Source organism: Bos indicus, chromosome 14 (genome assembly GCF_029378745.1).
Source record: "Bos indicus isolate NIAB-ARS_2022 breed Sahiwal x Tharparkar chromosome 14, NIAB-ARS_B.indTharparkar_mat_pri_1.0, whole genome shotgun sequence".
Taxonomy (NCBI): Eukaryota; Metazoa; Chordata; class Mammalia; order Artiodactyla; family Bovidae; genus Bos; species Bos indicus.
The window spans coordinates 65,310,035-65,325,365 of NC_091773.1; the positions used below are offsets into that span (position 1 = coordinate 65,310,035).

The following is a 15,331-nucleotide window of genomic DNA, read 5'->3' on the forward strand; positions in this document are numbered from 1 at the left end:
GACCAATGCAATGGACATGAGTTTGAGCAGGCTCCGGGAGTTGGTGATGGACAGGGAAGCCTAGTGTGCTACAGTCCATGGGGTCGCAAGGAGTTGGACACGACAGAGTGACTGAATTGACTGACTAGTATTGGAAAGTAACGTGCTAAGTCAGACAGAAACAGTCCCATCCCACATGAAGCACAGGTCAGGTACCTAAAATATATTGTTTTATCCACTTAATAACTCCATAAGATATTATCTTCCCAGTATTTTAGAAAGGGATCTGAGACTATAAGAGGTTAACTAACTGGCCCAAAAAACAAAGTCCAAAGAAGAAGGATTTAGAATGAAATCCAAGGCTGTGACTTCCACCTGTAACCCATGATCTTTGTTCCATATTCAGTAGATTCATCATGAGGGTTGTGGAAAAGCCGGCTAAAAACTCAAAAAAAAAAAAAATAAAAAAACTAATATCAAAGCATCCAGTCCCACCACTTCAAGGGAAACAAAAGGGGAAAAGATGGAAGTTGTGACAGATTTCTTCCTTTAGGGTTCTAAAATCACTGCAGAAGGTGACTGCAGTCATGAAATTTAAAGATGCTTGCTTCTTGGCAGGGAAGCTATGACAAACCCAGACAGTGTCTTAAAAAGCAAAGACATCACTTTACCAACAAAGGTCTGTCTAGTCAAAGCTATAGTTTTTCTAGTAGTCATGTATGGATGTGAGAGTTGGACCATAAAGAAGGCAGAGTGCCAAAGAACTCATGCTTCTGAACTGTGGTGCTGGAAGGGAGTCCCTTGGACAGAAAGGAGATCTAATCAGTCAATCTTAAAAGAAATAAACCCTGAAGATTTATTGGAAGGACTGATAGCTGAAGCTCTTATACTTCGGCCACCTGATGCTAACAGCCCAATCATTGGAAAAGACCCTGATGCTGAGAAAGATTGAAGGCAGAAGGAGAAGAGGGTGACAGAGGATGAGATGGTTGGATGGCATCATGGATTCAATGGACATGAACTTGGGGAAATGCCCAGAGATGGTAAAGGACATGGTGGCCTGGCATGCTACAGCACACAGGGTCACAAAGAGTTGGATACACCTAGTAACTCAGAGGTAAAGCATCTGCAATGCAGAAGACCTGGGTTCGATCCCTGGGTTGGGAAGGTCCGCTGGAGGAAGAAATGGCAGCCCACTCCAGTATTCTTGCCTGGAAAATCCCATGGACGACGGAGCCTGATAGGCTACCGTCCGTGGGGTTGCAAAGAGTCAGACACGACTGAGTGACTTCACTTTCAGTAACTGAACAACAATAAACATCCTCTAGGGGCATTTTTGGAAATTATTGTTTCCGGTTGTCACAATGATTAGGAGATACCACCTGACATTTGGCATCAACCAAGACATCAAAGTTGTTGAACACTCAAAACAGTCTCTTGTACAACAAAGAATGATCTCACATTCCATAACAATTTTAAAGTATCCTGACAGTCATGTGAGTGAAAAAATCTAGTCATAATTATTTGAACCTAGAATGTCTTTTACATTTAAACATACAGGAGCTTTCACACCTACTTTAATGAATCTGAAAGGTCCAGTAATTTAACTATCAGGAATACAGAAGAAAAATTATGAATCATTGAGAATTTGACCAAGAAGTGTTTGCCATTTCAGAAAAATCACTTCACCCATGGCTATCCCACTGGACTACTAGCAATTTATCAATATACAGGCAAGCAAAGTGTACAACTGTGCTGATGCAACACATGTGGCAGGCTAAGTGTCTTAACCTGAGCAATTTGTGCCTTCTAGTCTAGTTACACTCTAAATACTGAAGAAATTACTTTCCTTTCATTTTCCCATTCCTACAACTATGGCATTATATTGATTTCTCCATAAGTTATCAGCTTAAAAATATACCTTAACTATGAATTTTATATCAACACAGTAAAGAGGCATCAGAAAATACATGCTATCAAAAGAAGCATGAGGTTTTGGTGCTAAGAACCACTACTATCATTGTGCCCCTAACAACAGTACTAACTGTGCCATATCCTTGGCCTAAAAATAATACAATTGAAACCACCTTAATTATAAGATTCACCTCTACTCATGAAGACTTTCACACAAGTTATTCTCAATGGCAGAATATTTTCTTGTATTGAACTAAAGTACCTTATTTAACATTTAAATATGTTTACTATTTTCTCTGTTCTAAAATAAGATCTGGGTAGGACAAGAATAGCTCAATAAAAGCACCATATCTGATCAGTTCAGATCAGTCGCTCAGTCGTGTCCGGCTCTTTGCGACCCCATGAATCACAGCACGCCAGGCTTCCCTGTCCATCACCAACTCCCGGAGTTCACCCAGAGTCACATCCATCAAGTCAGTGATGCCATGCAGCCACCTCATCCTCTGTTGTCCCCTTCTCCTCTTGCCCCCAGTCCCTCCCAGCATCAGAGTCTTTTCCAATGAGTCAACTCTTCGCATGAGGTGGCCAAAGTACTGGAGTTTCAGCTTTAGCATCATTCCCTCCAAAGAAATCCCAGGCCTGATCTCCTTCAGAATGGACTGGTTGGATCTCCTTGCAGTCCAAGGGACTCTCAAGAGTCTTCTCCAACACCACAGTTCAAAAGCATCAATTCTTCGGCACTCAGCCTTCTTCACAGTCCAACTCTCAAATACATACATGACCACAGGAAAAACCATAGCCTTGACTAGACGAACCTATATTTTATCAGTGGAATGTGTTTATCAGTCTCCCTCTTTCATTTACCATATTTCCCAGTATGTTGTGTTCAAAGACTATCTATTCATAGAATGGTAATTCCACAGTATTCCTATTCAATACAGTATATCATGAACTGAAGAATCAATCAACCACTGTATAAATGCTTTCTACTCACAATAAATTTTTATTGAGTATAGAGGTGTAAATATTACTCCCATCCAATATAAAAATTCACAAAAAAAATGCTCAGTTTGCAGAGGTAGTAAATTAGAGAAAGCATACAATGGAACTGGCTTACTATTTGAATTTTTTTTTTAAAGTCAAGGTTTAAAACGTTAACTGTGAATTAAGGTTTTCCAAGGATCCCATACTTTTCTAACCAAAGTACAAATAGTTGTTTGGAAACACATATTAATCTACAGGAAACAGACATCCTCTACTAGTTATGGACTTTAGAGAGATGACTTTGGTGCATACACCTAAATTCAGGACAAAACTTTAAAAGAATAAGTTCAATAATTTTTGCCCTATTGCAAATCTTTATTAATAGTAAACAAATCCTCCAATATCTCTTACCTCAAAAATAAGAATGGGATGCCACTGGTTAAATAATAATTGAATGGCCCAGCTTCTCTAGACCTTTTACTAAATTTCAGATCAAGGGTGCTCACTAAATAATCTTGCGAGGTACAGCACTGGTAAACTGCCAGATCTGGGACAATATTCAAAGAGATCTCAGACAAATACAAACCTTAGGGAATTTGAATCATGAACTGATATTCACACAGATTTGCAGTATGGACTCACATTATCAAGAAAGTCCAGAAATTTCACAAGCAGATATTTAACTTGTAGTTCAAGTTGCAGTGCCCCTATACGGGCAGCAGAAGCAAGCAGATAATTTCTCTGACAGCCTTTGACCTCAACTCAGGCTATGAGCAACTGTAAGATATCATTAACTATACAAGGACTCCTAACTTCATAGATATTAAAATATGAAAAATCACAAAGCCAATAATAATTGAGATAGCACACAGATTTTTCAGAATTAAAAAAAAAACTAAATTATACTTAGGGAACAGAACAAAAGGAACTACCTATCTCAAAATTCAGAGATTTTTTTCAAAGAAGAAAAAGACAAAGTTCTAGTTAGGGAATTACAGTTTCCTGTTCACAAACTGAAAGCAGCTTTTTTTTTAATGATAAGGAAAACATTTATATTTTAAAAGAATGATACTGAAAGCACCACTTTCTTAAGGAGTATTTACAATAAGAAGGGAGGTCTCAAACCTCTTTGCTTTTACACCTGTCAGTAAAATTATATTAACTACATAAGCTACAAAGCCTAAGGACAGTAATCTGTAACAGTTTTTAAAAGAACACAACTAACTGAAAGTTAATATTTTAAAACACAATTTAAAAAGAAGTTTAGAGCTTAATCTCATTATCTCTGAAGTTAAATAAGCATATGTGAAAGTCATTCAGTCATGTCCAACTCTTCGCAACCCCATAGACTGTAGCCAGCCAGGTTCCTCTTTCCATGGGATTCTCCAGGCAAGATACTGGAATGGGTAGCCACTCCCTTCTCCAGGGGATCTTCCCGACCCAGGGATCAAAACTGGGTCTCTTGCATTACAGTCAGATTCTTTACTGTCTATAAACATCTATACACACACACACACATAAGGATACATATATATGTATGTGTATACCTATATAAAGATACTGAAAACATACATGAAACCCTAAATTATTGCCATTTTTTATCACAGAAGATTAGTGACAGGTGAATTTTTGTGTGCCTTTCAGTGCTAATCAGATTTAGATTCACAATTTTATCAGTACTGAACCCATTATTACCAACTTGACAGATGCATGAGAGAGTGTACTTTGACTCATGTACTTGTTTAATTGAGTTAATTAATCACAGCCTAACCAAAATATCTCAGACAGACCTCACACAGCATTCAAAGTGTAGCTTGAAATCTAACCCACCCTCCCTTTTCTTTAAACTGGCTCAGGGGATGAAGTCAATAAATTGTCAATTAATAACATACTTGCTTTGATGATTCTTCAGTAATTTACTGTCATCCCACTTCATAAATTTTTTTAGTAAAAGTTGTGGGATTTCAAGAAAGATAACTCTTCCATGGGAAAACTCAGTTTAACAGTTTTCTGCTGCCAAAAAGCCAATAAGACAAACTAGCTGATAATCCTCCCACACTACACCGTGTGGGTATAACCACTCAACCAGTGAAAGTTTAATTTGTTCCACCAAGGGCACAGAAAACCACTCAGATTTGTTCACTAAACCGGTATCAACATTAGTCTCTAGCTTTTCGTTAAGGGCAGGTTGAACTAGGTTATTCATATTCATACTCAAAAATATATACTTTTGTACCTAGTAGTATCAGTACAATAAACATAAATGGTATCCCACTTTCAGAGTCCAGGTGTTCCACTGTTTATACGCTTTACAACTTCTAATGGGAATTCACTGCTACTCACAACCAGTCTCCTTCAAACAGCATTCTCCTTGCACTTAAAAGCCAGATACCCCTACATAATAATTAAAGACATATAAACCCCTAACATGTTGGCCTTTCTGGCACTCGAGATATCACTTTTACCTCCTATCCCCATAGTACTGACCTCCGTGTGTGCAGATTCTAAGCCTCTTATCCATTCTCAGGAAAAACTCCCTAACTGACATAAATTTACCCTGACCACACATTTCTCTCACTTCTTGTCCTGTGAATAACAGATCCATGTTTCATGCCCTCCAAGGGCGAGTCCTCCTAATCAATTTGTCAGACTCCCTTAAATAGTTCAATGAATCCACTTCACATTTATGATAATAAATATGTAAACTATGGGGGAAATGTGTACTTCTGGTCATCTAATAAAACAAAAATAAACAACATTAATTAAAAGTTATGAATTATAAGTAGATGAAAGGTACTTTTTGACAGAGTGACTAGTATTAACAAGAAAAATGGTAACACCAAATAGTTATAGCCAAAGTGGTAAATAAATAAGACAAACTAACAGAATGACTGATTTCAAATGGGCAGAAGCGTCGGGTTCAGTCCATTTTTGCCTCCTGAGAATAATTACTAGGAATTAATCTCATTATCTTCCATTAAAGACGAGTTTACCATGCAAATGTTACCAAGGACTTGGTTCTCATTCAAATTCATTTATTAATTCAACAAACTTTTATTAACCACTAACCATTTGCCTAAAACCAAACATTAAGCATTCACAGATATAAAGAAACAGTCCTTGTATTTGAGCTATTATAATTCAATGGAAAATGCCGACAAAAATTAATCATCATAATTTTTGATAAATGGTTTAACAAAATTTCCTAAGGGGTTACAGAATGTGGGGGTGGGGGAAAGCAAACATGAAAGGGCACCTAACTTGTCTTGGAAGGTAAACCTGGGAATGAATTTTTAATTGTAGTAATGCTTTAACTGGAGAGTGGACAGCAGCAAACCAGGGTGCTTCCTATGCCCTGAAAACTATGCACAAATGAAGATGGTAAGGGAGAACGGCATGTTCATGGAATTCAAAATAGTTCCACACAGTGTAGTGAAAACATTACCTAAGAACAAATCTGTATATTTGGCTAAGAAGTCTGTCCTTTACCAGAAAGATATGAGAAAGTCACTGAAGGGGTATTTTAAAAAGAAGGGAAAGGATCAGATCTGTCTTACAGAAAAGTTTTATAGAAAAGTCTTGAAAAACTGATTATTGCCCAAACAGGAAACATCGGAAATGAAGGAAGGGAAAAGTTTAGGGCAATTACTAGGTTTCTGACTGGACTGGTAATACTACCATTCACTGGTTACGGTGCAGGGTTGGAGTAAAACAGTGAATTTAAAGTGAATTGGAAGGGCTGAGTATAATATGCTTGTAAATTATTCAAGAGAAAATGTTTCACAGATAACCAAAAATTCATCTGCTGATCAGGGAAAATGTTGGTACTCCAAACAGTAGGGAGCAGCATAAATTTAAGAGTTTCCTTTACAGAAATGATTATAATTATCTAATGCTAGACACATAATATTAATTCATTTTACACACGGGATACAAAGTTTTATTTCATGAAAAAAAAAAATTGAACTTAATTAAAATTTTCCTTCTTATACCTAAATATCTTTTCACAGGCAAGTAATTTCTGATTAACTAGAAAATAAATACTAGTTTATTTCTGTTTGGGGAATTCTAGTCACAAACTTTTACCATGACAATGATAACCACTGAAGTTTGTATGTGACAAATCTTACTCTAAAATAGTTTCCCCACTTGAAATCACTTAATCTTGTGACAACCCTGCAACACCAACACTATTATTATCTCCGTATTACCAATGAGGAAACAAAGTTACTGAAGAATTCAAAAACTTGCTCACAATCACAGAGATGGTATGCAACAGGATCAGGAATCAGTCTGATTTCAAAGCCCATGCTTTTAACTACTATACAATCTATCATTATGCTGTCATAAATTACTCTAATAAATTAGGATCATGGAAACATTAAAATTTATTCAGAAGTTGTAGAAAATTACAGATAGACCAAAAATAACTAGATTTGAGTGTAAATGAAAAAGCAGCTCTCCTTAGTGAGACATCTGTTGTATAAATTTCTTTTCAGGCACTGAGGCACACTCAGCACTAAAGTGGTCGCAAACAAGAAACAAGCACTCTAAAGCTCCATGGAATGTGGAGCTATGCGCAGAATTCTGCAGCTGCTTCGAAATCCTTCTACTACTGGAATTTCGCTTTTGGATTCCTGATCCTGGAATGCACTGGCCTTTAAAATACTTGAAACAGATTTTTCTTAATGCCACCTCAATTCCTTCAATGGTGGCATCACTATAGAAAAAAACATGTAGTTATAAAGTTAAAACACAGTATGAGTTATGGGGTAGTCTGCACCTTGTCAGAAATATGGCCCACTGCCTCTAGCATCGATTTTTCAAAATAATGATGCTTTAGGTCTTCTCTTTCTCAACTGGTTTCAAACAACAAAGTAAGACCTTTTTATAATGTTAATTACCATATTTTACTGGTATTCAGCATTAAAATATCAATCAGTTCAGTTCAGTCGCTCAGTCATGTCCGACTCCTTGCGACCTCATGAATCCCAGCACGCCAGACCTCCCTGTCCATCAACAACACCCGGAGTTCACTCAGACTCACGTCCATCGAGTCAGTGATGCCATCCAGCCATCTCATCCTCTGTTGTCCCCTTCTCCTCTTGCCCCCAATCCCTCCCAGCATCAGAGTCTTTTCCAATGAGTCAACTCTTCACATGAGGTGGCCAAAGTACTTGAGTTTCAGCTTTAGCATCATTCCCTCCAAAGAAATCCCAGGATTGATCTCCTTTAGGATGGACTGGTCAGATCTCCTTGCAGTCTAAGGGACTCTCAAGAGTCTTCTCCAACACCACAGTTCAAAAGCATCAATTCTTCGGCGCTCAGCCTTCTTCATAGTCCATACATGATGAAAGGAAAAACCACAGCCTTGACTAGATGAACCTTTGTTGGCAAAGTAATGTCTCTGCTTTTCAATATGCTATCTAGGTTGGTCATAACTTTCCTTCCAAGGAGTACGCGCCTTTTAATCTCATGGCTGCAGTCACCATCTGCAGTGATTTTGGAGCCCAGAAAAATAAAGTCTGACATTGTTTCCACTGTTTCCCCATCTATTTCCCATGAAGTGATGGGACCGGATGCCATGATCTTCATTTTCTGAATGCTGAGCTTTAAGCCAACTTTTTCACTCTCCACTTTCACCTTCATCAAGAGGCTTTTTAGTTCCTCTTCACTTTCTGCCATAAGGGTGGTGTCATCTGCATATCTGAGGTTATTGATATTTCTCCCAGCAATCTTGATTCCAGCTGGTGTTTCTTCCAGTCCAGCGTTTTGACTTCACATTCCAGGATGTCTGGCTCTAGGTCAGTGATCACACCATCATGATTATCTGGGTTGTGAAGATCTTTTTTGTACAGTTCTTCTGTGTATTCTTGCCATCTCTTCTTAATATCTTCTGCTTCTGTTAGGTCCATACCATTTCTGTCCTTTATTGAGCCCATTTGGTATCTCTGATTGTCTTGAAGAGATCTCTAGTCTTTCCCATTCTGTTGTTTTCCTCTATTTCTTTCTGCATATCAATATTGATATGCTAATCTGAAGTCCTACAGATTACTAGAGATTGCCCTAGTAACCTAGCTGTAGAGAATAAAGTAATGGCCAAATGAGTCTAGTAATAGACAGAAAATTCATTATCTTGAAACTTCCTGATGATGACTGGATAGCAGTCTTAGTGTAGCAAAAAATCTAGAAGGCCCTGTATAAGCAATAAACACCCAATAAAGACACAGCTGAGACTGGAACCCAGCTCTAGAATAACACAGGCAAGCTCTCTTGAATAGGTTAAGTAAAGTAAAAGAAATATAAGTAAGCGAACACAGAAAAAAAAGACCCCATCGTATTTCCCAATAAAAGCCCTTTCATCATTAACACCAAGAATGGTAGAAACAAACCAATAATGATCTGGAAACCTATACTGTACTCTTAACCAAACAAATATTACAGTTGGTCACAGACCGATCAGGGGGTACAACAACAAATTTAAGCTACAATTCATTGGGTTAAGAAAGATCCAAAGAGATTTCAAGGAGTGTTTTTGTTTTGTTTTTTAGAATACAGAAGACAACCCACACAGCAACCTTACCATGCTCCAGTTGCATACTATTTCAGTATTTACTCTACAACCAACACTTTGCTTAGAAGTTTTTTTTTTTTTTTTCTAAATTGACAAGTTATTTTTCAAATGTTGACATAAAATTATTTAGAATAAGCAAGCTATTTATCAAAGAACATATTAATGCTGCATGTGTTATTCACGTAGGTATAACCAAAGATAAAGCCCAGGAACTACTTCAGAACTGGAAATAAGAGAAGGGCATAGGAAACAAACAACAGTATATGAACTGATACCATGCTGGGGGCAGTGCTGCAAAACTGCTCCCTCTTGGGACTTTCCTGGTGGTCCAATGATTAAGACTCTGCACTTCCAATGCAGGGAGTGCAGGTTTGATCTCTAGTCAGGGAACTAAGATCCCACATGCTGTGCGTTGTGGCCAAAAGCAAACAACATACACACACAAAAAAAACAAGTAACTGCTCACCTTTGGCTAAACACATATATGCACACAAATACAGGTTTGTTAAAAGGGGTTTAAATAAAAAACAGCCATAGAGAAAGATATCAAGATATGTTTAAAAAGAAGATTCAAAGATTCAGAAAAACAAACAACTCAAATTTTGTAGATAAAACTTTTCTTTGAAGCATGTGCTACTTCCAGACAAGTAGGATACAGTTACAGAAGCATGTCTTGAAACAGAGCAAAGCAGGATCTCCCTGGTGGTCCAGTGGTTAAGAATCCGCCTGCCAAGGCAGAAGACATGGTTTCAGATCCCTGGCCTGGGAAGATCCCACATGCCATGGAGCAGCTAAGTCTGTGGGCTGCAGCTACTAAATCCCAAGCAGCTCTAGAGCCTGTGCCTCGCAACAAGAGAAGACACCGCAACGAGAAGCCTGCTAACCACAACGGAGAGGAGGTCCTCCTCCCCACAACTAGAGAAAGCCACCTTGCAGCAGCGATAACCACAGCCAAAAATTAAAGAATTAAAAAATAAAAAATAAAAGGCAAAGCAAACTACTTAGCTCATGTTAACTACAGATTGATTTTTTTTTTAATATCTATATAATGATAGTTACTATGAGTATGTGTAAAATGTTCTCATTATTTCACTGGCATAATACCTGTAAATATAGGATCATCAATTGTTAGTCAATGGAGATGATATCTTATATAAACACTTTTTAAGGGTGAGAAATACTTTTAACAGACCAACTTAAAAAAAGAAACTGGCTAAACATGGCAACATTAATATTATCTATAGTTTATTAACTAGTCACATGCTACCTTCCTTAATTTTACTTCCATCTGTTCAATAGTGTCATAACATGCTAAATTTGTAAGAATATAATTTTACCGTCCTCTGAAAATCCTGAAATAAATAATAAAAATAATATTAATTAGCAAATACACTTGGTTTATGACGTCAACGATGACCTCTTTAAAGGGATGTCTCTGTACAGTGGACAATCCACAGAAAACTATTCAGTGCCTGGTGTTGCAATCACGTAATGGATTAAGACACATTCAAAGTGATATCACATGATTTATACAAAGATAAGGTTCCATAGTTAAAATGCAAGTAACAGCTTCAAAGTTATAGATCCATTTCTTCCTTCATATAACAATCTTGTCTTGGCCTATCCTTTATCATTCCATGTTTTCTAAAATTGTTCTCCTAACTAGACACCAGATGGTAGTAAAACGATGACAAATAAGAAGTTCTAATAATTAGTTGTTTTGTTTATAAGTAATTCTGATTTAAAATAGAACCATATCCTGCATTTTAGGAAATATATATAAAAATTCTGCACATGAATGGATCGAATATATAAAACTTACCCAGAATAGCAATATGTTGAGCATATTTTGTGAATCATGGAGACAAAAACATTGCAGGATTCATTTAAAATAAACAAGTAATATCTATCATGTCATCTAAAATATTTCAGATATTTAGTAATTGGAGTCTATGTGATAAGTTTGAGCAAAATAAAATCATCTATGTGTTAGATTTCTGTAAATTTTAAATACACTGTACTTAAACACGATCTTTTAAGTTACAAACTTCGGAGGCTGACATCAGAGGCTATCATCATTAAAAGTAATGAATAAAGCTGGTCAGTAATTACACTGATCACATCTCCATGAAAACCAAAAACCTAGTAGATGACAATGGAGCTCAACATTTTCCAGCTGCTGAGAGTAAAGGCTTTCAACATTTGGATATATGCAGGCATCTTATTTTCCCAGGATTTCAAAGTCCACATGCAGGCTGCTGTTCAGCTATTATAAATGAGTAATTCAAGTAGGGCATGACTGCTTCTTGTATTAACTTGATAAAGATGTTTCACTCCAAACGCATCAACAGTTGTGTTAAGTCATCCCTTTCACAGGCTGACTAAGGCTTACTTATGCTATGGCTTGTTAACAATGCACAGAATTAAAAATTTTATTAACTTCTGTTATTTCTTTTTCTAAAGTTAAAAATCAAGTTCTACTTAATATTAATAATTAACTTCAAGCAAGGCCACATAAACTAAATACAATCTAATGATCCAAATATTTAATTTTTAAAAAGTGTCTTAGGAAACAAAAGCAGTAATAGCAAGTATTACAAATATTTCATATTGTATAATCACACTGTAAAATTTGAAAATTTTAAATACAATTTTGATTATAGTTATCTGAATATACTGAAACACTTTAGAAGAAAAACTCCATTACCATAAATATAAAACGTACACTTTTAAATAAACTTTAACAAAAATATACTTTTAAACTTTATAAAAATATGGATTTATACTCATAAAAATTGTCATTCCATCACTAAGTCGTGCCCATCTCTTTTTGTGATCCCAATGGACTGTAGCCTGCCAGGCTCCTCTGTCCACGATTTTTCCAGGCAAGAATACTAGAGTGGGTTGCCATTTCCTTTTCCAGGGAATCTTCCCGACCCAAGGATCAAACCCACGTCTCCTGCATTGGCAGGCAGATTCCTTATCCATGAGCCACTGGGGAAGCCGACTTATAATAATTACCAAACATTTAAAGTAAAACAATGTAGGAACTGAAAGTATTTGCAATGTTTAAACAGTAACAATTTTCAACTCATATGTAATCTTCTATCATTCCAGGTTTCAATATCTGTCCTTATTTGAGAAAACTTTCCTAGTATCATCCAATCCTCCTTCCCATTCAAATTAATCTCTGCCATCTATTTTCAGATAGATGTAGTTTTCTCCCAATCAATTATAGTATCTGTTAAGCTTGTTTTCTAGAATTAGTTATAGGTGTATATTATTCAATGGGGACTGGTATCTAATACATTTTTATACCACCCTTTAGCAGTTTCATGCATGTAGGTAACAGCCAATAAATGAAATTAAGCAGAATGAAATGAGCTGACTAATCAATTTTGAGGGATCTGCATTCTTCCCTACTCTTTGCTCTTGGTGTAATGGGTAAGTGTATGAGTTCTAGAGATGGACTGCTTCGGTTCTACTTAAAATGCTTACCAAAATATCTGGTGCATGAGAAGAACCAGAAAAATATTACTATAATACCAAATGGCTGTGTGTATGTGTGTGTTATTCGCTCAGTAGTGTCAGACTCTTTGCGACTCCAGGGACTGTAGTCTGCCAGGTTCCTCTGTCCATGGAATTCTCCAGACAAGAATACTGGAATAGGCTGCCATTTCCTACCCCAGGGATCAATGTTCCCGACCCAAGGATTGAACCCGGGTCTCTTACATCTCCCGCCCTGCAGACCAAATGTCTCTATCACCCAAAAACAAACCTGATTCTCATTTATTTGGACCTCATTGTAGGGACAGGCATTGTACCTAGCACCCAGCTCTCCGGCTTTTTAAACCAGACACGGGATACTGGCCTACTACACCCTTTCCCTTGGCCATCATATTCAATGATCCATCAACTCCTGCTGATTCTAACACATTACAATCCCATCAATTTGTGAGATTCTATTGACAGTATCAGTTTTTTCGCTGCAACATTCTCTTACTGTCCCTGCTTCCTGTCTTTTACCATCATCCATACTACTATGTGGATTTCTAAGGCATAAAGATGATGATAAAAATTTTCGAATGCTCCGTATGGCCTTCAATCCAAAATCTTTACAATGACTTCCGAGGTTTTTCATAACCCGAGGGAGCTTGCTGATCTCAAAAGACATTAATTCTTATCATGCTCCCGCTTCCATTCCAAGCTAATACAGAACTTAACTGCAGTTTCCCCAAACCTGACCCATTTTCTTTCTCCTCCAGCTCATAATTAATGTCTCATCTTGCACTTGACTGATTCCATGAAAGCTTTCCTAACCTCCAGGCATGGGTAAACGGTTTCCCTTTCTACGCCTTCTTTTATGGCAATGTTTAAACCACCTTTTAATTAACTGCTTACCTGTAAGTGTCGCTCATGAACTATAACCTCAAAAGAAATAAAAGGGTTTTTTCAACTTTAGATCCCAAGTTTTGTGCACCAAGTAAATACGTACCTGATTACTTAAATTATATAATAAAAACACCAGACAAGAAGAGTCACCTTTACCTCTTCTACTCTCCAGCTGCTTGACTCTGATGACATCTGACCATCTATATAACAGGCTTGCTTTAATCTTTTCTTCTGGACTAGAAATTACCCGGAAAATCTCTCCTCCTTAAAACATATGTATTCTTCTACAAATACTCAGGTATTGCTTTTCTTTCTCCAGAGCTCCAGATATGTTTCTGATGAGCAGTCATGTTTATTTTTTTAATACAAATTTATTTATTTTAATTGGAGGCTGATTACTTTACAATATTGTATTTGGTTTTGCCATATATTGACATGAATCCGCCACAGGTGTACACGTGTTCCCCATCCTGAACCCCTCTCCCTCGTCCCTCCCCATACCATCCCTCTGGGTCATCCCACTGCACCAGCTCCAAGCATCCTGCATCATGCATCGAACCTGGACTGGCGATTCGTTTCACATATGATAATATACATGTTTCAATGCCATTCTCCCAAATAATCCCAACCTCGCCCTCTCCCACAGAGTCCAAAAGACTGTTCTATACATCTGTGCCTCATTTGCTGTCTCGCATACAAGGTTATCATTACCATCTTTCTAAATTCCATATATATGCGTTATTATACTGTATTGGTGTTTTTCTTTCTGGCTTACTTCACTCTGTATAACAGGCTCCAGTTTCATGCACTTCATTAGAACTGATTCAAATGTATTCTTTTTAATGGCTGGGTAATACTCCATTGTGTATATGTACCACAGCTTTCTTATCCATTCATCTGCTGATGGATATCTAGGTGGCTTCCATATCCTGGCTATTACAAATAGTGCTGCGATGAACACTGGGGTACACGTGTCTCTTTCAATTCCGGTTTCCTCAGTGTGTATGCCCAGCAGTGGGATTGCTAGATCATATGGCGGTTCTATTTCCAGTTTTTTAAGGAATCTCCACGCTGTTCTCCACAGTGGCTGTACTAGTTTCATTCCCACCAACAGTGTAAGAGGGTTCCCTTTTCTCCACACCCTCTCCAGCATTTATTGCTTGTAGACTTTTGGATAGCAGCCATTCTGACTGGCGTTAAATGATACCTCATTGTGGTTTTGATTTGCATTTCTCTGATAATGACTAGCAAACAGAATCCAACAACACATTAAAAAGATCATACATCATGACCAAGTGGGCTTTATTCCAGGGATACAAGGATTCTTCAATATCCGCAAATCAATCAATGTAATACACATTAACAAACTGAAAAATAAAAACCATATGATTATCTCAATAGATGCAGAGAAAGCCTTTGACAAAATTCAACATCCATTTATGATAAAAATCCTCCAGAAAGCAGGAATAGAAGGAACATACCTCAACA

General features: G+C 37.2%; 1 protein-coding gene across 26 annotated transcripts in view; it reads right to left on the minus strand.

Moving 5' to 3' along the window:
• VPS13B (vacuolar protein sorting 13 homolog B) overlaps nucleotides 1–15,331 on the minus strand; it is an 807,303-nt gene that overhangs the window by 546,568 nt on the left and 245,404 nt on the right. Inside the window, exon 20 of one of the 26 annotated variants that reach the window (XM_070803117.1) lies at nucleotides 5,912–15,210. The exons of the other annotated variants lie outside the window; for them this stretch is intronic. Within the exon in view, the coding sequence (XP_070659218.1) occupies nucleotides 15,203–15,210 (8 nt within the window). The 3' untranslated portion in view covers nucleotides 5,912–15,202. Of the gene's footprint in view, nucleotides 1–5,911; nucleotides 15,211–15,331 lie in introns of those variants that run through there. 26 annotated transcript variants of the gene reach the window in all.